The sequence below is a fragment of the Gambusia affinis genome, linkage group LG18, assembly GCF_019740435.1.
Source record: "Gambusia affinis linkage group LG18, SWU_Gaff_1.0, whole genome shotgun sequence".
NCBI lineage: Eukaryota > Metazoa > Chordata > Actinopteri > Cyprinodontiformes > Poeciliidae > Gambusia > Gambusia affinis.
In genome coordinates this window covers 23,142,163-23,163,674 of record NC_057885.1, presented here as the reverse complement: position 1 = coordinate 23,163,674, position 21,512 = coordinate 23,142,163, and the positions used below count along the sequence as shown (strand labels likewise).

Here is a 21,512-nt window from a genome sequence, read left to right as displayed (position 1 = left end):
TATATATACAAAAAAAGGTCCAACTAGTGTTCCAAGTTGGAAAAGTCCATCTTTATAGCTATTGGAGGGTCTTTCTAGTCCCGAAAATGTCAAATTAATACATCTATCCACCCATTCCTACATCTGCTAGTAAAAACTAAAAATATAGACATTTTTTCTCCTAAATGTCCACCAGATGGCAATACTGGACGGAAATAATCCCAATTTCTGAGTTCTGTCATACAACCTTGCTGCTTGAGAACATAAAACAGTAGATTGATTTAAATAGAATTAAATAAAACTGAACTAGTCTAGAAACCTTTATTTTGTCTCCTTATCGACTTCTTCAAAGTTTGGTGTTAAGATTTGTTTACAATCCTCAAAAATTCAAAGAGAGACCAGAAATTGGACATTGCTGCACCCCTCTGAAATATACACTTTAATTCACTTTGCAAAGTCCTGCAATTAAAAAATGGAGAAAGTCACAGCATAAATATTTAAAGTGACATTTATTCACTCATTCATGCTTCATAAACAATCATACACAGTTTGGTTGTTAGTTTGTACTTTACAGTCTGTACATTAATATAAACAGAAGCTTCATGTGTATAAAACCAACAAATATGTAAGAATCAGCCTAAAATTTAAAATGTCTTGTTGGTTTTATTGCTTATTTCAAAATAAATAAATTATTTAAAGCACCGGATTAGGTAAGTTTAATTTATACATCTATATACAACAATAAAACATGTTTTATTTGTACATATGCATTTAAAAACAGCTTGATATTCAGAGGTAAAATAATAGCACCTTTGTGTTAGTCTGGATTTTCTGCCAGTTTTCTTATTTCCTCCAAGATTTCAGAGAACACTGGCCGACCCTGAGGTTTCTGTAAGACCAAAAAAAATTAGGAGAAAAGATGTTAGAAAAAATGTCTAACAGAAAAATAAACACTTATTATACAAAAATTGAACTGGTCACTGGAGTTATTACTTTCCAATTCAGTATGTGGGACTACTATGTTAAATCAATAACAGACTTTATCAACAAAAACCCAATTTCCAAATCTAAATGTTTACATGTATTTATCTAATTAACATCCCTGGATGTTTGTTTGTTGTGTACAGGGCCGGCCAAAGCCTTTTTGGGGACCTAAAGGCTTTTTTCTGAGTGGGAGGGGGGCCCATACCAACATGTCAACACCAGATGGTTTAGCATTTCTAAGCTATGTTTTGTGCGTATTATTAGCATACTTTGTAATTAGTTTTCATCATACCAGTGTTGTGATGGCTGTTAATTTTAACCTTACAGGAGAAGCTAACTACAAAAAAATTACTTGCATTTTGAAATGCAGAGTAGAATGTAAGTGCATCATCTTATTTTAACTATTTGAAAGTAACACCAGCTTGCCTTGGGCCGGCCCTGGTTCTTGCCATTTGTTTAAATATTTTTAGAAAAAGTAAAAATAAAACAAAGGATGACAGAGCTGCTTTTCTTGGTCCACTGGAGGTTAATTTTTGCTTCATAAAATAATCTGATTGGATGCTGAAAAAGACTATTGGTGTTTTTACGTTGTGCTAAAAGCAGTTAGCCTGTCAGTGAAGCTATTCAGAGCTAAAACACCAGAACCCAGCGTTTTCTGAACCATTTTCTCTCGGTGAGGGTGAAGCGGGTCGGTACCTCGTGCCAGCAGCGGTACATGATGGCGTACAGCGGCTGGGAGGCGCGGTGTGGACGGTACAGCCGGAGCCCTCTGGTGATATCGTTCACCACCTCCAAGTTGGAGCGGCTCTCAAACGGCGTTCGACCCTCGGAGAAGATCTCCCACATCACCACGCCTGAACACAAACACATCAGTGACCTCTGACTCCTGGCGTTGGAGCAACACGGCGATCGGCTGCTGCTGATTGGTTAAGGCCTCTCACCGAAGGACCACACGTCTGACTTGCTGCTGTATTTGCTGTAGTGCAGAACCTCCGGAGGAGACCACTTCACTGGGAACTTGGCGCCACTGGAACTGGTGTACTGGTTGTCCAAAACGTACCTGCAGTCGGTTTAAAAGAAACACTCAAAGCTCAGGTGATAAAACAGAGAGGAAATAAATAACTGTAACTGATCTAATCTAAACGTTTATATGAGCCATACCAAGAAAAAATAAAAGGACACACAAAACCCAGCAGGTGTTACTCATTTAAATTGTATAAATTAATTTATTTTTAAATAAAATTTTTATCATTACTAATGATTTTTTTAATTCTTTATAAGGCTGGAAGTAAAGTGTCGTACCTGGTCATCCCAAAGTCGCTGACCTTCACCACGTTGTTCTCGTTAATCAGACAGTTTCTGGCTGCCTGAAGAAAACAGAACGCATAAAGAACAGATATTAAACATAATTTATACATAATTTAATCATAATTGAAACGGATATTAAGGAATTTTTTTATATTTCTGAAGTTACTATTCATAATCTGCTTCCAATAAAGTGAGTATTGGCATTTTCAAGTCTATGTTGCTGGATGTAACTAATAATCTAACATGCAATTTTACCCAGTTACTTTTGAAATAAAGTAATCTGGAGGTTTTACAGTTTTTTCATGGTAGCTGTGGAAACACTGATGACAACATAAAGCTTGAGTTCTGCTGGACGCGTCCATGAGGTCAAAGTAGGTTTTCCTGGTCACCTGCCTCCTCCACAGGGCATCCAGCAAATCTCCCTCTGAGTTTCTTTTTACTTCTAAACGTTACATTTGCTCAGAGGACTCTACACTGCCCCCTAGAGACTAACAGAATACATTTTACAGTGGGGATTGGCTTGAGCGTTCCTAAACTGAAGCTAGCAACTATCTTTAGCATTCTAAGCTTAATCTAGCTACTAGCTTTAGCATTCCTATCCTTAAGCTAGTCCCTAGCGTTAGCATTCCAATGCTTGAGCTAGCAACTAGCTTTAGCGTACCTGTTCTTAAGCCGGCAACTAGCATTGGCGTCCTTGTGCTTAGGCTAGCGGCTAGCTTTAGTGTTTCTGTGTTAGAGCTAGCGACTACCATTAGCATTCCTTTTCTTAAGGTAGCGACTATTATTAGCGTCCTTGTGCTTGAGCTACTAACTGGTTTTAGTGTTTCTGAGCTAGATCTAGTGACTACATTAGCATTCCTTTTCTTAAGGTAGCGACTAGCATTAGCGTTCCTGTCGGTCTGCTGGAGCCTCACCAGGTCTCTGTGGATGAAGCTGTGAGCTTCCAGGTACTCCATCCCCTCGCAGACGTCCTGACACATGGACATAAGCCACGCCTCCTTCAGAGCTCCGCCCCTCTGCCGCAGGTAGTTCAGCAGGCAGCCGTTATCCATGAACTCAGCCACTATCAGCAGGGGGCGGTGCTTCAGGCAGACGCCGTACAGCTGGACCAGTTTGGGATGGCACAGCCTCCTGGAGCAGAACACACAAAACCGTTATCAAAACTCGTTCTCTGCGTTTCTATGGTGGTTTTCGTCCTGATTCTCCTCCCGTACATCATGACTTTGGCCTCTTCGATGAAGTCCTCCTCGTACATGGCTCCCTCTCTGATGGACTTGATGGCCACTTTCTGCTGGTCTCTCCACTTGCCGAGCTTCACCACTCCAAACTGGCCACTGCCCAGTTCCTTCATGAAGGTCAGCTCACTGGGGTTGATCTCCCACTTCTCTGAAAGAGAGAAAATCAGGGCAATTAAATTAAAATATCAGGTTAAACTTATTTAATCTTATTAGCCGTGTACCTTTATAATATTAGAAGATCAGAGAATTAAGAAAATAATCACAATAATAAACAATCTTTTGCGTGATTTATGTTTTCTCTTGTTTGTTTTTGGTTAAAAATGTAGTATCTAAGTTTTCTCTGCTAACTAGAAACAACCAATCAGAGTCAAGTTACAGTTAGCACATGCCTGTTGTGAATGCTAATGCAAGCTAGCATAGCCACCAATGGCTGCGGATAACTGCAACTGTAAATTGTTTCCTGCCACTAGGACATTTAGCAGTGAGTACATGTGATTGATTGACAGCGCTAAGGACTGCCTCCATGCTCTGATTGGTTTATTTTGGTGGAAAACGGTGCATTTCATCAGACAGCAATAGGAGCTCAGAGAGTGAGTCTTTTCACAGATTATTTGTCTGACAGCAAACTGTGACAACATGGTAACAACTGACCAAACAAATACGTAAAATTCCTAATCTTTAAAAATTACTCACAGCAGATTTAAACGATGTCTGATACCCAGCTTAACATGAATGTGTTTACCTGAGCTGAATCCTGCTGTGGCTGGGACACACCTTCCCATCGGTCCCACAGCGTACCGTAACCGGGTCACAAGACCTACAAACCCAAACATGAGAACGACAAAACCATAAAGTATGACAGCGGTGTTGGAAGAATTACAGCTGAGCAGGATGTTAAAGTATGAGAGCAGACTCAAAATGGGCGTTTCTAAAGCGCAAACACTGATTGGCTACTTTGCCAGCAAAAATGAATCTCTAAATGATTAATTTTATTTTATTACTAGCATGAATAAACATTCTAGTGACATACGTCATACAGAGTGAAGAAACCCATGTAAAAGCTAAAACTAGCTACAAAGCTAAAGCTAGCTAGAAAAAAAACTAAGAGTATTTAGGTTAGGACTAGCACAACCTGCTACAGTAACATACTCTATGCCATGTGGAAAAAACCCCTCCAAAAGCTAAAACTAGCTATAAAGTTAAAATAAGCTGAAAAGAAAACAAACAAACTAAGAATAGCATTTAGGCTAGCACTAGCATGTTGACCTACAGTAACATACTCCATAAGGTGAGAAAAAACTCATGTAAATCTTAGAACTAGCAGAAATTTTGAAACTAGCTAAAATACTAATGTTAGCATACATGTTATCATTAGTATTAGTATTTTATCTAGCTTTAGCTTTTAAGTTAATTTTGGCTTTTACACTGGGTTTTGTATATTGAATGGAGATGCTACATTACGTCAACATGCTATTGCTAGCCTAGATGCTATTACTGGTATTTTAGGAAGCTTTTCTTTACAGCTAATTTAAATTTAAATTATAATAGTTTTTTCACTCTGCTTGAAGTATGTTAATGTATTCTATGCTACTGCTAGCCTAGATGCTATCATTGTTTTTATTTAGCTAATTTTAGCTTTTTATCTAGTTATTTTTCTTTCTGTCTCGATTCTCTAACATAGTAAAGCATTATGTTACACTCTCTACATTACAATGATTTTACAATACATTTCAATTATTTCGTCCCCTACAGGTCTCAGTGCTCGTCCAATCGTGTTGCAGTTCATTTGGTTCGTCCAATCAGGTGTTGCTGTTGAGAAACGCCCACTTCGTCTGCAGAGACTCTGATTTGTCTCCTACCTGCTGCATTGTGTTCATGGTAGTGTATAACGTCTGGTATGGAGCTGAAGACGTGTTTTTCCGCCAGGTAGAACTGTCCAGTGTTTGTTATTTTTATCTGGTAATGCCTAATGTCCCCATTCGGACTGAGCAGGAGAAATATCTGTTAAACATTTTCTGTAGATGTAAGTTTGATTCAAATGTCTGGAATTTAAAACTTGTGACTCACCTTAATGTCTTTGTATAAACAGAAACGGTATAAGTTCCTTGTTTACTGGACTCCCGCACAACAAAACCGCCTTCTTTATCCTGGAAAATAGCAATTAATTATTACGACTGTAGTAAAAATTATTTCTAGCAACTTTCAGGTTTAAAAATGCTTATATTTAGACAGTAGGATGAATAAGAATAAGTTAAATGAAGTAATCAGAAATAAATAATACCTGCTGTCTCAGCAGCTGTTCAGCTTCTGTTCTGGTGATGTTCTTGCAGTACCACCTTCATAACGAACATTTTAAATAAACATTAAATATTTTATAACTGCAGCCGAGTGAAATAGAAAAGTTAAAACTTACGAGTTTGCCTCGATTCTGTTTTTCTCTGTTACGTAGTTACTGGGAATGAAGCCTTTATTCCTGAGCAAAAACAACGACACATCAGAACCCAGTTGTTAGTTTTTTAGAGGATTTATAATGATAATTAATTTTTTTTAGCTGAATCTGTAAACTTTGCTGATTTAGAGAAATTTGTAAGATGAAATCAGAGTTTAATGGATTAATCCGTGGTGGTTCTGGACTCGGTCTGCTTACCCGTGTCTGTCCTCCGCTCTCCACCACAGCTGGTCCTGCTTATGGAGGATGACGTATTCCTCTCCCTGGAGACACAAAGCATTAGCATTACTAACATTTATTTATTTACTTTTTGCATGTAGTAAATAAATCTGATTTAATGACTAGTAAATATCTGGTTATTTCTTGTTAATTAATCTCTAAAATCATTGTTATTTTGGTTTAGGGTTAGGGTTTTATTAAATTAAATGGAGCAAAGGACCAAAATGAAAGGGAAAACAGTGTGATAGAAACTTTTTAGATAACAATATACAATTAAATGCATGTTTTCTTCATAATTTATGAAAATACTCTTTACAACAGTGTTATTATTTTATTCACCAGAGTTTCAGTGAGTTGGTGTAAATTGTGTACCTGTTTAATGGTGAGGTCTGAGTCCTCCTTGGCCGTGAAGTCGTACATGGCAACGACTCTCGCCAAACCTTCACCTTCTCCGTCCTCTGGAGGGGGCAGAGGGAGCTTTTTCCTGGACCGGTCCACCTGACCAGATCGTAACAAAAATCAAAACCTAGGACTCAAAAACACGAGGATACAGAGAAATGTGCTGTTTCTTACCCGCCGGGCATTTCCGGGGTACCGTCTGGTTGGGAAGCAGAGAGACGTTCTGCCCTCCAGCTCCATGCGTGTGCTGATCTCCCTGAAATCAGTCAAATCGTCTTTACATTTGTTTTTGTTTTTTTCTATTCAATGTGAAAATGTATCAAAGTTAATATTTCCACCACATTAATTTAACTTTTTTTGGTAATGACAAATCAACAAATTTGATTTATTTGGGTGCACATACATATTTTTAAGGTAAAATTAGCACAATATAAAAAAATTATGAACGAATAAGTATAAAATTTTGGGGCAGAGCTTTTTGTTAAACTCCGCCCACTTTTGGGGCTGCTGCCCATATTTGGAGCATCACATTTGTGAATATTTGGGGCAACTCCAAAAATGGGCGGAGTCAGCTACTTGACTCCGCCCATTTTTGGGTCTGCCTCGAAGCTTTTGCCTTCTGACAGAAATTGTGTTACGTATTACGTATTGTACGTATAAGTTAATGCATGTTAAGCATCTTCTGCTAGCAAGTGGCACAACCCAGGATGGTAAGGGGCGGGATCAAATATTGAACTTTCAATTTTAAGAAAACAATCCCAAAGATTTACTTTATTATTGTAAATTATGTCAAACTCCTGAAATAAACATATTTTGTTAACCTTTCCTTTTGCAATTTTTTTATTTTTAGAGAAAAGTTACATATAAGATGAATTGAAATATTATATGCAATGAAAGGAAATTTTTCTGTTAAAATTATAGACCAAAAACAAAGTTTCATGATTCAACCACTTTTCTTTAATGTTACTTTGGTGCATGTATCTCTGCAAGCTGTTCGTGCGTTGGACCAGGTTTGCTCACCACATGGCTCCGAGCGTAACCACAAGCTAAAAACTTTAAAACATGGCCTCGATCTGAGAGCTTCTGCACGACGGACGTTTCCTCTTTAAAAGTATCTTTAAAAATATGCTAAACAATACGAACTGGGACATTATAAATACCCTCATTTCACTGCCAATATCTCCCAGTAGTTTTTTTCTTTTTACGTTGTTGTGGAGGAACTTGAGCCTCTTTTGTTTATAACGTTGTACAAACGCAGGTTTCAGCTCAACTCTTAGGTCCAACCACAGCGTTTCAATCAAGTTGAGGGCTGGACTTTGACTGGGCCAAAGTATTCTGGTCTTTTCCAGACTTTTAGTTGTGGATCCTCTGCTGTATTTATAATATTTTTAAGAGACAGAGTGCAGGGTTGACTCAGTGACTAGCTTTAAAAATCACCACTGAAAACGTAACTGAGGACTTTTCTACCTCAACATTACAAAACACAATTCTTATCTTTACCTGCTTTGAACAGCACAGCAGCAGCAGAATATAGAGTGGGTGGATTGATCTGAAAGAGACAGAAAGAGGAAAAGTTATGGCTAATCTTTTAGCATCTCCATGTGATACAAGCTAAAATCTAGAATATTTTACGGCAGTTTGGGTTAAGTCTAGATGGTTGGATGGTTTATCTGTAAATATGGCTGTAAGTAAACAGTTCCTCCAGTTTTTTTTTTCCAATTCTGCCATCATAAAAATTCACTCAAGATCCAAAAATTTTTTCTCAAGTTCATTGTAAATTTTTTACAAAATGGTCAAAAACATTGGGGTTTAGCTAGATGCTAACTCCCATCCACAATGATGAGTAACAAAATTCAAGCTATTTTAGTTTGTTAAAGAATAAAAATGTTTGTGTATAATGTGTTTTACGTTCAATAAGATTTTGAAATTGGTTTGATGAAAGAAAAATATCACAAAATTCCTTCTAAATATTTCCAAAGTAACACGGCAAAATTTGTGATTGTCATTGGAATAAAAAAGCACCAAAACAATCTAAATATATTTATATAAATGTACTTTTTCCATTCACATCAAGGCAGAGCATGCAAATGTGAAAAGCTTCTTTTAACACCTTAATGACCAGATTAAAAAGTGACATAAATGACAATGTCATCAGCATACAGACGGATTTTAGTTGAAATTAATTCCTTTCCTGCTTCTATAGCTCACTATAACTCATTTATAGAAATATATAAAACTTAAATAAAACAGGGACTTCAGCATATTCCTGAGGAACACCTGAGGAAAAAAAGAAGCTAAGTGAGTCGAAATTTATGTTTGTTCAAGTTTAAACCAAACCAATTCAGGCACTACACAAAATCAACTTTGCTAGCTTTATATCTCATTTTCTTATCAAAAACTAACAGAAAAAAAATCTCCCTACATCATTCAGGGCCTAAACACCGGTTCATTCAAAGTGCTGTCGTTTTACCCAAAGCTCCAGCCAAGATTCTCAACAAAACTCTTCCAGACTAGCGGCAGCAGCAGTTAGCAAACACCTGGAGGAACCACTGATCTCATTATAGGAGCTACTTCCCAGTGAAATGTTGGTGAAAATGTTAAGGTGCTAATAGAGGAGCCATGTTGTTATGACTTCCTGGAGGCGGAGTTTCAGAAAGAGCAGGAGCTTCTTAAAGAGACAGGCGCCCAATTTCAAGGTATTCAATTATAGTCAAATTCCTCTTAAGTTATTTTTGATATAGACACCATTTTCATAACAACCGAAGGTAACTTAGTTAATTGATTGTGCTACGAAATGAAATAATGTGCCTGGAAAATACACAATACTGCCCCTTTAATTAACTACATACTTAGATCTAAACAAATTATTTTTATTGTCTAACCTTTATAAAGTGTCTTTTTTCAAACCAGAGTAGCTCCAGTGTTGATATCTCTGTGAGTTGCATGATGTTTACACATTAAATGTATTATTACATAATATTAATCCTTATTTTACCATTTTAGCGAGAAAATTGTTGCTGATTTAGCTTTTTATTTTCCGTTTGACGTTGGCCAAGTTTAAACCACTAAAGTTAACATTTGGCCTTTAAGAGTGAAATTTTTTAAAAGATTAAATCTAACAAGGAAACACATATTTGCAAATTGTCCAACCAGCTGTTTTAATGTTTTCTGTCTTTGTGTCTCTGTGGTTTAGAGTGGGAGGTCTTTGTCAGGAAGCATAGTTTCCTTTTCTGCAGAATTAACACTCTCTTTTCTTTGAGCGAGTCCGTTTGTGTGTTTCTGTGGGCGAGTGAACAAGATGGTGCATGTGGCCGGGTCATTGTTAGTCAGAGACTGCAGGGAGAGGTGGCTACATTACTTCCTGTGTGAATTTAAAAAAAAAAAAACACTCATACGCAGAGCGACGAATCTCACGCGATTCTGAAGGTACAAAATGAAAGAAGAGCTTCAGGGGAAAAAAGGTGATAAAATAAACATCATGCCAGCGAACGATGAACTCTTTTTCTCATTAATACGTCTAATCTACTATTTGTGTTACCAAACATGTCAGAACACAATGAATAGTTAATCTAATATGTGGCATAACAATCAATTTAAATGCTTTAACCGTCTTCTTTTGCAAAGAAATTTGCTTTATTTATCCCAAAGTAAAGATTTCTTATTCAATTATTTAAGATTTGCAGCCCAGAAGGGATAAGTCATGTTTTCACATTTTGTCTCATTACAGAAACAAAAGTCAGTGTATATTATTGTGACGTTGTGTGACAGACCAGGACAAAGTAGGAAAAGGAAACAAAGCTTTAACAAGTTGGGATCCTGGAAAGTTTAATGTGGAACAATGTGCAACAAACTGCCTGCAGAAATCTCTTAGAGGGGCAGTATTGTGTATGTTATAGCAATATCAAGTAGCTATGTCTCCAGTTGTTATAAAAATGCTGTATAAATCAAATATATCTTGACTTCATAATTTAACACCTTGAAATTGGGCCTCTGTCTCTTTAAGAAGCTCCTGCTCTTTCTGAAACTCCGCCTTCAGGAAGTCATCACAACATGGCTCCTCTATTAACCCTTTAGCAAGCAGTTCTACCAGGTGTTTGCTAATTGCTGCTGGCTAGTCTGAAGGAGCTGAGTGGGGGAGGAGCTGTGACTCGAAGGCGGGGCTAAGTCCTACTAGGCGTTTAGCACATTTGAATGGTTGCCATGGAGATTAAAGGACTTCTCAAGCATGCATGGAAGAATCAAGATATCACTCCAGGTTTGTTTTTGATGATGAATGGACGGATGGATGGACGGATGGATGGATGGACGGATGGATGGATTGATGGACGGATGGACGGATGGATTGATGGACGGATGGACGGACGGATGGACGGATGGATTGATGGACGGATGGACGGATGGATTGATGGATGGATGGATGATGGATGGATGGATGGATGGATGGATGGATGGATTGATGGATGGATGGACGGATGGATGGATGGACGGACGGATGGATGGATGGATGGATGGATGGACAGAGAGCTAAAATACATGTTTATGCTGATGACATTGTCTTTTTAAAAAAACTTTCTGTTGCTAACTCATCCTTCTATTGAACAAAGTTTCTAATCAAAACCTATTAATGTGTCAGAATGGCCTAGTCAAAGATGATGAATCTATAAACATGAATTAAAATTAAGATTAATTACACACAGATGGATGTTTGAAAGCCTTTATTTCTGTTAATTATTACTATCTACAGCTAATGAAAAACAACATTTAAAATTTGATTATCACACTAGATCAATTTTAAAAAAAACTTTTACAAGCAGAAATGTGATTTTAATGAAAATAAGTTTAGGTTTTTATTCACAGATGGTTCTGAGTCAGACAAATGAGACTCATTTTATATCATAATTTACTGAATTTGACTGTAAATGTTCAAAAAAAAAAAAACCTGCAGCAAAAATGTTCCACAAAGCATCAACTAAAATTTACAAAACAGATTTTGTTCAGATTTTAAAACCATTGAACAGAATTAATTTAACTGTAAATGAGAACAAACTGCCGTAACTAGATGAACAAAAGAACCATAATTGGTTGAAATAACATCAATGATGCATCAGATGTTAGTAATGTTGGGGGAACGGGAATCGTTTCGCTGCCTCTAAATGAAATGTCAGCGCTCGGCTCGGCAGGGGAACGACCGCCTCAATAAAGTTTGTTTTAGAAACGGTTTTAACAATTCTTGCTCTCTGGATCTGAGGTTTACCAGATGCATGAGAACCACAGCGTTTGGGTTGAGTTGGTCTCAGTAAAACATTGAAGTTTGTGGTCATAGCGTGACAAAAGGGACACTTTATAAAAGACATTTTTACAGTTTTTCTAACTAGTTTCATCCAAACTGTGACATTCTCTCAATGAGCTTCATCAACCAGAATCAGGTTTTACGGGTTTATCAACCGTTCATTGTTCTTTTTAAAACCGTGAAGTTATTAACTCTCTGAATGTTTTCACAGTTTCTGTGGATCTTTGTAACAAATCTTTACATGTTTCTCTGGCTCTGCGGTTCGGTTCTGTCTGTGTTGGATCCCCAGGAATCATCGCTCAGTAAATCTACGTCTGGACAGTTTGACCCAGTTCTGTCGCCCCGTTTGGTTTAAACTTCTGTCTCCTGCTCACTTATTTAAAGACAGTGTTTCTATTTTGGCATTGGGACGTATATCTTTGGACTGGATTTGTCCCGGCTGCCTTCAAACCAACCGTGGTGATAAACCCATTTATTAATAAATGATACTTAATGGTTTCCTGGATGAATTTCTGTTTGGATCTTCAGCTCTTTTGGTGTTTTGGATCATTTAGTTCTGTTTTACTTTGTTTATTGATGGATGGATGGATGGATGGATGGATGGATGGATGGATGGATGGATGGATGGATGGATGGATGTACGGATGGATGGTTGGATGGATGGATGGATGGATGTACGGATGGATGGTTGGATGGATGGATGGATGGATGGATGGTTGGATGGATGGATGGATGGATGGATGGATGGATGGATGGATGTACAGATGGATGGAGGATGGATGGATGGATGGATGGATGGATGTACGGATGGATGGATGGATGGATGTACAGATGGATGGAGGATGGATGGATGGATGGATGGATGGATGGATGGATGGATGTACAGATGGATGGATGGACGGATGGATGGGTGAATCCATCTGTTTCTTGTTCAGTAACTCGTTTATTGCCTGATCTTTTCGCCTCCCAGTTCTTACTGGTTTCCTGTTTTGTTCTGCTCTGGTTCCCAGTGTTTCCTCTGGTTTTCTGTCATTTTTTATTAAATATTTAATATGATCCAGGCATTTTGGTCCATCAACAAACTGGCTCATATACACAATTTCTAAAATAGCATCTTTACCTAAAGTCTTGGTGAAGATGGTTTTTATTCTACTTCAATCTTTGTTAACAAACTACAACAACTACGAGAAATTACAGTCCAGTTTTAAACATGAGGACAGAACAGAAACATGTTTGCTTGAAGTGTTTGATGATTGAGGGAACATTTCTGTCTCATTTGTATCATATTTTACCGTTTGGTACCACTGACCATGACGTCTTTTATTTTGATTTTAGCGCCATGTTCGTAGTTTGGTTCTCATTGTAGTTTCTGTTGGTGGTGGGAGTTTATAATGCATTTATAGTCTGTAATTAATCATTTTAATGAAAAACCTACAAACAGAAAAAGGAGTAACGATGAAGAAAACGTAAATATTGTGGTCAGGACATTTAAAGGTGCAGCAGCTCATGAATGAGTCTCAACACAAAGAAAACTGAACATGTCGTGTTATTAGTTGTCCAACTCTGCTTGTTGTTTCTTGTGCATCAGATTTATGTGCGTACCAGAAACAAGCAAATAGAAAGTTCCACTTTGAAACATTTGCATATAAAATGTAAAAATGTGAGCATTTTCAGATTTCCTGCATGTTCTGATGATTAATCAGCTGTTTAAGGTTTGATTTCTGGATAGCTGCTGTCGCCTTTGGAGGTTTGTGGACTGTTTACTTTGGTTTTCTTCTGAATGTTAAATTAAATCCCAGACCAGATGTGAAACTGGTTTTCTAAAAGCCTCCAGTGAGAACTGAAACCTCTCTGCAGGCCAGAGCTGCTAACCTAGGAGCTTCTCTGCGTTTCCATCTGCACAGCTGAAGCTCGGCGCTGTAAAGTGAAGCGCTTTGTTTTGATCAGTCAGGGAGAAACGAAGGCTAAACGCCACTCTTCAGGTTTGGCAGATTGTGCCGTTTTAGCAGCAGAATATTGTAAACATTTGAGTGTTTTATGAATCCATGACAGCGGCTCCTGTACATAAACACCAATCATCTGGTTCTTCTAACTCCCTTCATTTGCTCTTCTTTTCTGTTTAAGTTTAAAGCGTAAATGTTTGTCTGTTGGAGCGTCTACTTACTCGACTGAATCATGTTGGTGTTTGCTCTTCGCTCTCTTCTGTCCTCCTCTTCCTCCGCCTGGTTTTGCTCCAGTTTTGGTTCTGGAGCTCGAAGTCGGCTTCGGTTTCTCAGCACGGGCGCAGCTGCTGTGATGCTGCAGGTAGGAAACGGCCGAGGCGTGGAGTCAGAGACAAGAAGCGGCAGGTGGGTGGAGGAAGTGAGATAGATGTAAAATAGAAGCAGAAAGATCCAAAAATAAGATCAGAAAGAAGATTTTTAATAGTTCATATTGCTGCTGAAAGAGTAAAAAGTTTTCTTTAAGTTATGCTTCATTCACCAGAGTTTATAGAGAATTAGAAAGACAAAGAGAGCAGTGCAGAGGAAGTGAAACAATGACGTGAACGAAACCACAAAGCATCCGTCTGAGAATAAATCCAGGAAGAAGAAAAGCTCACATACAGTAATCGTCACGCAGCTCTTCAGTTTGACTCTTTCACTTTATGTTACTGACTCTCTAAAATGTTTTCTGCTTCAAAGTCCTGAAAAAGAACGAAGCCACGACCGTTTGTTTGGTTAAATCAAAGTTACAAGAGCAGAAATTAAAGTGTGAATGATTAATCAAAACGATAATCGATGGAATTGATACTAAATCAAATTAGAAATAAGTAACGGACTGTTAACATCTTGACTTTTACCAGTTTGCAAAAATCAAGATGCTGTTATGTTAGCTTGTTTTACGTCAGACTGTTAGCGTGAATCTATGTCGCTAACTCTGTTAGCGCTTAGCTTTTTACACAGTAGCAGTTTATTAAACACAGTTAGCTATTAGCGTTACTCTAGAAAGCTGCTAACTTGACCAGGTTAGCTGTTAGCTTCACTCGCTCATCTGTTAGCTTGAACACATCACCTTCCTAAAATAATCTGTTGTACATTAGCTTGAATATATTAGCTGTTAGCTTGCCAGTGTTTAGATGTTATTAGGAATTGTTATGAGTTTATGAGATATATTAGTTTGACTAATTAGCTGTTAATTTGACTTGGTAAGTTGAAAGCTTGAATAGTTGATCTCTAGACTTTCAGTAGCTGTTAGCTGGTTCTCAAACATTTAATCATGCTAATTATGCTAATCATGCTAGGTTCTTCTTTCCGCAGATAGGAAATTGAATGCCGCACTTAAAAACAAACAAAATAAACAAAAACTGGGCTGTCTTTTTAAAATAACAGCTAATATTCATGGTAGCTTTTGGTTTGGTTGGTAAATCTTGAATCTGATGACCCAGAGAGGTCAGACAGGAAAGTTCCTGTTAGCTGAATCTCCAGGAACAGAAAGGAAACCCGCTGCAGGCTGGTGAGAGAGTAAAAGTTTCCAAGTTTTTCCTATGGTTTAAACATCGTTGGTTTTATATAAACTCAACAAGGTGGTTGGTAAAACTCTCAGTTCCTTAAATGTCTCTGACGCTCCATCTAAGAAGTTTAATCCAAACAAAAATACGCAGTTTTCCCAAACTTCCCTCACATTTATTAAGTCATACTTTTAAAAAAAATTATAATATAATATTACTATGATTATTAAAATTAATCATAATTTTATGAAAATAATGCTATAATATTGCAAGATCAGTCAATTTTTTTATAGAAAAAACTTTAAATAATACGAGAAAAAAGTCATAATATTTTAAGAATAAATACAAAATATTACAAGAATAAAATGGTGAAAATAAGGTTGACATAATGTGAAAATAAAGTCAGAATATTTTGTGAATAAAGTAGAAAGAATAAAAATAAAGTCAAAATAATAGAATAAAATCATAATTTTGAAGCAATAAAAGGGATAATTATAGTAATAATTCTAATAATAAATTCTGAGAATAATATTGCAAATAATACAAGAATAATGTCAAAAAAATACAAGAATGTTATAGTGTGATTTCATAATTTTATTTGTTAAATCCGTCCAGAAAACCACATCATTTCTCAGCAGAAATTAAAATAATTAAAATCCTCCATCAAACTTTGACTTCCTGGTAAATTCATAACGAACTTTCTTTTTTTACAGTAAATCTCCATTTTGTGTAAATTTCACATATTTTCCATTCAGCGTTCCGGTTTCACACCGTGACCTCTTTCCTTTTGATCTCTGTGTGACTTTTCGGTGGCGCATGTGAACAGGAGGAAGTTTTTATGTTTTTCTTTCTTTCTTTTTTTGTGCGCTGCGCTGCGTTGCGTTGCGTGTCCGCCCCCTTCCCTCACTCTTCATTTCCTCATCCCTGCTGCTTTCACATCAGGGCCAGAGGTTCGGCTGCGACCCGGAGCTTGACGCGTCAAGGTAAGACGGAACATTTTACCGCTTCACAGTCCGAGGAAACCCGGCCGGTTCGGTTCTGAACGGACTCTGGCGGCGTGGAAAAACCCACACAAGTCAGAGCCACAACTTTAGAAATCTCTCGATCTGATCAATGACAAAGTCATAATCAATCAGAGAGACATCGATCCAGGCTGTAGAGAACGAGCTTTGTTGTGTTTTTCTGTTTCTGCTTGTAAACGGATCTGAATGTAAACTATATAAACACCTGAGGACAGGTGCGAATACGCTGGTGCTGCGTTCAAAGGCCGTCGGAAACACGTTTTAGTCAATCAATTTGCAAAACTTGCGCACCGTGACTTCCATAGACAGTTTATTTAAATGTCTTTAATCAAAAAACTTGTTTCGATTAAGCAATTATAAATTAAATCTCTACAAAAACTCTTAACTTTAAAAATAAACACAGCTGGGCGAGGAAGTCTGGATTTCCTCCACAATAAGTGACGGAAATATTATTTTTTTTTTAAGTGTGTAAACAAAAACCACAAAAGGTGTACTTGCTGATGACGTCACAGCAGTAGGACGTGATGTTTGAGCGGATCTGCCGGTTGTAGGTGAACGCTTCAGTTACTCTGAGGTTTCTGTGATTAGCTTTAGCTCACAGGTGTCAAACTCCAGTCCTGGAGGGCCGCTGTCCAGCAGTTTTTAGATGTGCCACAGGTACAAAACACTGGGATAAAATGGCTTAATCACCTCCTCCTTGTGTAGATCAGTTCTCCAGAGCCTTGCTAATGACCTAATTATTCTGTTCAGGTGTGGTGCAGCAGAGGCACATCTAAAAGTTGCAGGATACCGGCCCTCGAGGACTGGAGTTCGACACCCCTGCTTTAGCTCATGTCGCAGAACTATAATTACATCAGTAAACTGATTATTATGACGTATTTTACCTCACCTTTGCTTCCATGTTCGCTTGTATTGGGGTATTTTAAATAATTAATCTATTAAATTAAGGGTGTCAAACACATTTTTGTACCAGAATATTTTGATAAAACCCATTAAAAATCTGTTAAAACTTTAATAAATCGCTGCAATAAGTACTTTTTAGTATTTAATATGTCTTCACATTTTTTTAATTTAGTATTATAAAGATAAAAACTGCTTTGATTTGATTGATTGATTGATTGATTGATTGATTGATTGATTGATTGGGAGTCAAGAGGGCCACATAAAAAGCTTTGGCGGGCCACATTTGGCCCCCGTGCCTTCAGTTTGACACATGCCTTAGATCATTTCTGTCATGTTGAAAGTTTCAAATCATCAATCATTTATAAAACAAAACAACAAAACCCTGATCAAGTGCGAAATCCAGTTTTCCAACGATGGATTCAGCAGTTAGGTGAGGAAATGTTTCCAAGGCAACGTCGCGCGTTGAGGTAAGATGGCGTCTTTAGGTCAGAAACACTCAGACGTCCAGAAAGCATCTGGAGCTCCTCCACGATTACTCCCTCTGGTTCTGGACGCTGTGCAGCCCGAACGATCTTTCCTCTCACTTTTTCTTTTCTTTTTTTTGTCTTTGTTGTTATAATGCGTAACCGTGGCAACAAGGTGTTGTTTTTACAGCTGGGAGCAGCTGATTAGCATGTCAAAAGATTAAATAATATCTGAATCATGACCTGGAGGAGTTAAATGGATGCAGAGAGAGAAGCAGAAACATTTAGAGAGGAGCAGCAAAAGCAAAGGAAGAGGATTAGCAGAGCTGGCTAACAGCTGATGATGTCATCCTGGATTATTTCTGTTTTATTTTTAATATCATCTCTACTGCCTGAACACTGAGCTGTTAGGAAGTCATTATACTCTCTTCAGTCAGAGGCTTCTTCAAAATCGCTGCAATACTGACTGCTACTGGAGATCCTTCCGATCATCAACAGCAACTGTCGGAAGAAACTCAGATTATAAGAGTTATAACATTTAATGACCTTTTAGGATTAATAAAGTTTCTTTAAATCGAATTTTGAAACAATTTTAACAACTTTGAACTCTTCAGTTCCTGAAATAAGTTGAGGGCAACTGGTTGCACAACTGTTTTTCCAGTTCAGAGGGCAATTAAGTTTTCATGTAGACCAACGTTTGGTTGGAGAGTTTTTTATTCCCTTCATGAATGAATGAAACCCCCATTTAAAAACTGTGTAACCAGTTAGTTTACTATGAATAATAACTGTATTCATAGTAATATAAATTACTGGTGTAATTTAAATGTTAAGATTTCAGCTCTTTTCTGCAGAAGTTTTGCACATTTCAGCCAAATTGCATTAAAAAGGTGAAACTTCCTTCAGAAATGGGATTAAAAATCTATTTGAGACGTTGAACCAAAAGTTTTAGTCATAAGTTCTGGAGAAATTCTTGAAACATCTCCAGTTAGTCATGAGTAAATGTTGTTATGCAACAGTAATTTCCATTTCACAGCTTGGCATGGACCCAAAAAGATTCACGGTTCGGTCCAGACCAGTTTTAAAACTTCTGTTTGTTTTTAAAACATCCTGGTGGATTGAAGGTAAAACTCTTTAAAATGTTCCCGGAGTTGAACGTTGTCTAAAACTGGCTCTTCCTTTTGGAGACGATTTTTAAGCAGGATTTTAAAAATGCGTTTCCTTTTCCTCCATCCTGTTCTGAGCTGCCGCCGGGTCTCTGCCGACCCGAGCTGCGGTTCTGAGCGGCTCGTTTATTCTGATTGGTTGTTGTTCCGTCTTTAACTCCGTTCTCATTCAGTTCCTCTCGGCAAACATCAATTCTGTAAAAGAAACAACTTCTGCTCAGTTAAATTTAAGTCTTAAATGTGATGCAGAGGTTTCTGCTTTTCTGTCCTTATTGTTTCTTTTTTTTATCCCGCTGAATAAAAAACTGATGTTGACAAACCTAGAAAGGACATTTTACTCTGAGGTAGGAAGCAATAATCAAGTTTCTCTTATCAGCGGCGCTGATGGACGTTGGAATCGCGTTGAGTTGTAGTCCAAAAGGTCGATTCATCACCTTCTTACTTCTGTTGGGATCAAATATGCAGCTTCACGCTTCACTATGTCCAGATAATTCAGATTTAGATTGTAGACGTTTGGTTATGTTTGGAGTTTCTTCTCTCAACTCTCTAATATATCACAATATCATCTGCAAACGATGTAATCCGCAGTGTGCAGATACAAAGTTTTACATTCAGTATGGATTATTATTATTATAGTTATTTTGATTTTTACAGATATTTTTTCAGATTACATGTTTATGATGTTCCACTCTTTCCCATATTTTTCTAGTTTCTAGTTTTGTCTTAACTAGCTTTCTAGTAACTTCTCACCGAGATTTAAGAGATTGTTTTAAATCAATTATTCCTTAGCATGAAGAGCAGGGATTCATTTGTTTCTGTAGGTAACATCTCATTACATACGGAGTCCCACAAGGCTCAATACCAGGACTTTTTATTCAGCACACTGCAAAAACACAAAATCTTACTAAGCTCCTACATCTTGGTAAAAGTTACTTATAAGTTAGATTAGTCTTATTTCAAGTGTAATTAAATTTTTAAACTACACCAAAGGTCAGAGTGGTAAGATTTTGTATTTTTGCAGTGTATCTTTATGCTCCGACTCGCTCAGGTTATTACAGGAAATAAAACTTTCTGTCAAAACTATGCAGATGATGCACAGATTACAGTGTCAGCAGCAGGCCTGATGCAATATGCAATAAATAAATTAATCACATGATAAATTAAAACAAAATCAATAACTTCCATTTGCTTTTATCTTCCACTTTCTACCAGGAACTGAATGATAAAAGTCTTCAGTCTGGTGTTTTGGTTCCAAATAACGTATTTTTTGAAGGACAGTTTTATTTGCAGATACTTTATAATTCAATTTATTTATTAGTTTTGGTTGTTTGTTTATTCTGAATATTTAAAATGTCTTCCTGTTTCAGTGTTTGATATTCATCAGAATTGAAAGTTTATTGATATTTAACAATGTATTCTGAAATTATTATTCCATTATTTCTGTTATATCACTTGAAAACAACAATATTATCGTGTATTGCGATTCCTTCTGGGACGATTTATCGTCTAGTAAAATATATCAGTAATGATGTTCAGCTTGGATAATTTTATATCCAGTGGAAATTCTGCAAATGAGACCGGTTCTGTTGGAGTGAGACCGGTTCTGTTGGAGTGAGACCGGTTCAGTTGGAGTTTTTTTCTTGCACATTTTTGACTTATCAAGTCCATAAATTTCCTAATAATTTTGTTAAAATTATTTTGGCAAACAAAATTATGTTTGAGAAAATTTACAATTTTTCTCTACCCATAATTTCCCTAATTGTATTATTGTGTTATTATTACCATTATTTGACTTCAAAAAGGTCTCAAAATAACAATATTATTGTTTATCGCAATAACTTCTGGGAGTTTTTATCATCCAGTTAATTTATGGTGGCAGATCAACAGTCTTGTGCTTCGTTTGATATTTGACGATATTTTTGTTTCACATTTTCTAGACAGGATTATAAATTTTCTCCAAAATGTGTCTATTTTTGAGGAAATTGTTAAAAATCGAAGCAGATTAACGACCCGTTTCCAGCAGCTGCATTTGTCCAGAACACAGACGGAAGTGAGAACCGGTCCAGAAGCTGAAACCGAACACGGACCGGGTCGACTTTTCCGGAAAGCGTCTAGAGTTCTGGTTCTGGAGCCGGTTTCTATTTTTGCAGGAGGTTTTGTATGGTTTCTCTCTGTGTGCAGAATGATTTCCCCTCAGAGGGTTTTCTGGTCACTCTGACCCGGTTCTGTGAACCCATTTGTCTCACTTTTGTGGCTCTAATTTCAGAGGAACAAGCTTCAGTGAATGTGAGCAGCACAATTCACAGTAAATTCAGGTTACAAACAAACAAGTTCAATTTATATACAAATAATGGGAAATAAATTCTGTAAAATCTGTTAAAACTGGTAGCAGGTTTTCTTTCTAAGGAAACTCACTCATTAATTTGCCGGTTTATTCTTCCTCCTGAGCAAGCATGTGGCGACAGTGGACGTGGTTTTCAAAAAATAAATAAATAAATTTGAGAAAGTTTGACATGAATTTCCAGACTGAAATTTTTACAATTTTTGCAGCTGCAAGAAAACTTTTATTGCGAATATTTCTACCATCAACAGTCGTTTTTCCTGTTT

The 21,512-nt window shown here is 37.2% G+C and overlaps 2 protein-coding genes across 5 annotated transcripts in view; one reads left to right on the top strand and one right to left on the bottom strand.

The window, feature by feature from the left end:
* Window positions 1-471: 471 nt before the first annotated feature.
* Window positions 472-17,034, bottom strand: txk (TXK tyrosine kinase). 4 transcript variants are annotated; one of them, XM_044098768.1, is made up of 18 exons: window positions 16,870-17,034; window positions 14,470-14,549; window positions 14,031-14,164; window positions 8,077-8,125; window positions 6,751-6,832; window positions 6,550-6,675; window positions 6,157-6,221; window positions 5,923-5,982; window positions 5,791-5,845; window positions 5,577-5,656; window positions 5,369-5,493; window positions 4,252-4,326; window positions 3,486-3,657; window positions 3,186-3,402; window positions 2,266-2,330; window positions 1,905-2,023; window positions 1,660-1,817; window positions 472-868 (listed from the first exon to the last, which is right to left on the bottom strand). In XM_044098768.1, exons 3-18 carry the CDS (start codon window positions 14,041-14,043, stop codon window positions 797-799), a joined length of 1,533 nt encoding a protein of 510 aa, XP_043954703.1. In that variant the 5' UTR covers window positions 14,044-14,164; window positions 14,470-14,549; window positions 16,870-17,034; the 3' UTR covers window positions 472-796. The 4 variants fall into 4 exon arrangements, with proteins under 4 accessions (XP_043954703.1, XP_043954704.1, XP_043954702.1 ...); XM_044098769.1 differs by having other exon boundaries at window positions 14,466-14,549; window positions 16,870-16,984; XM_044098767.1 differs by lacking the exon at window positions 14,470-14,549 and having other exon boundaries at window positions 16,870-17,013.
* tec (tec protein tyrosine kinase) overlaps window positions 16,025-21,512 on the top strand; it is a 19,797-nt gene continuing 14,309 nt past the window's right edge. Inside the window, exon 1 of the mRNA XM_044098696.1 lies at window positions 16,025-16,336. The gene's annotated coding sequence lies outside the window, so the exon portion shown is untranslated. The remainder of the gene's footprint in view (window positions 16,337-21,512) is intronic.

Excerpts from the sequence above, each read along its gene's own strand:
- txk (XM_044098768.1), bottom strand. Across the intron at positions 5,657-5,790 it reads AACAGCTGCTGAGACAGCAG|GATAAAGAAGGCGGTTTTGT; the intron begins GTATTATTTATT and ends GCTATTTTCCAG. Across the intron at positions 3,658-4,251 it reads CACAGCAGGATTCAGCTCAG|AGAAGTGGGAGATCAACCCC; the intron begins GTAAACACATTC and ends TCTCTCTTTCAG.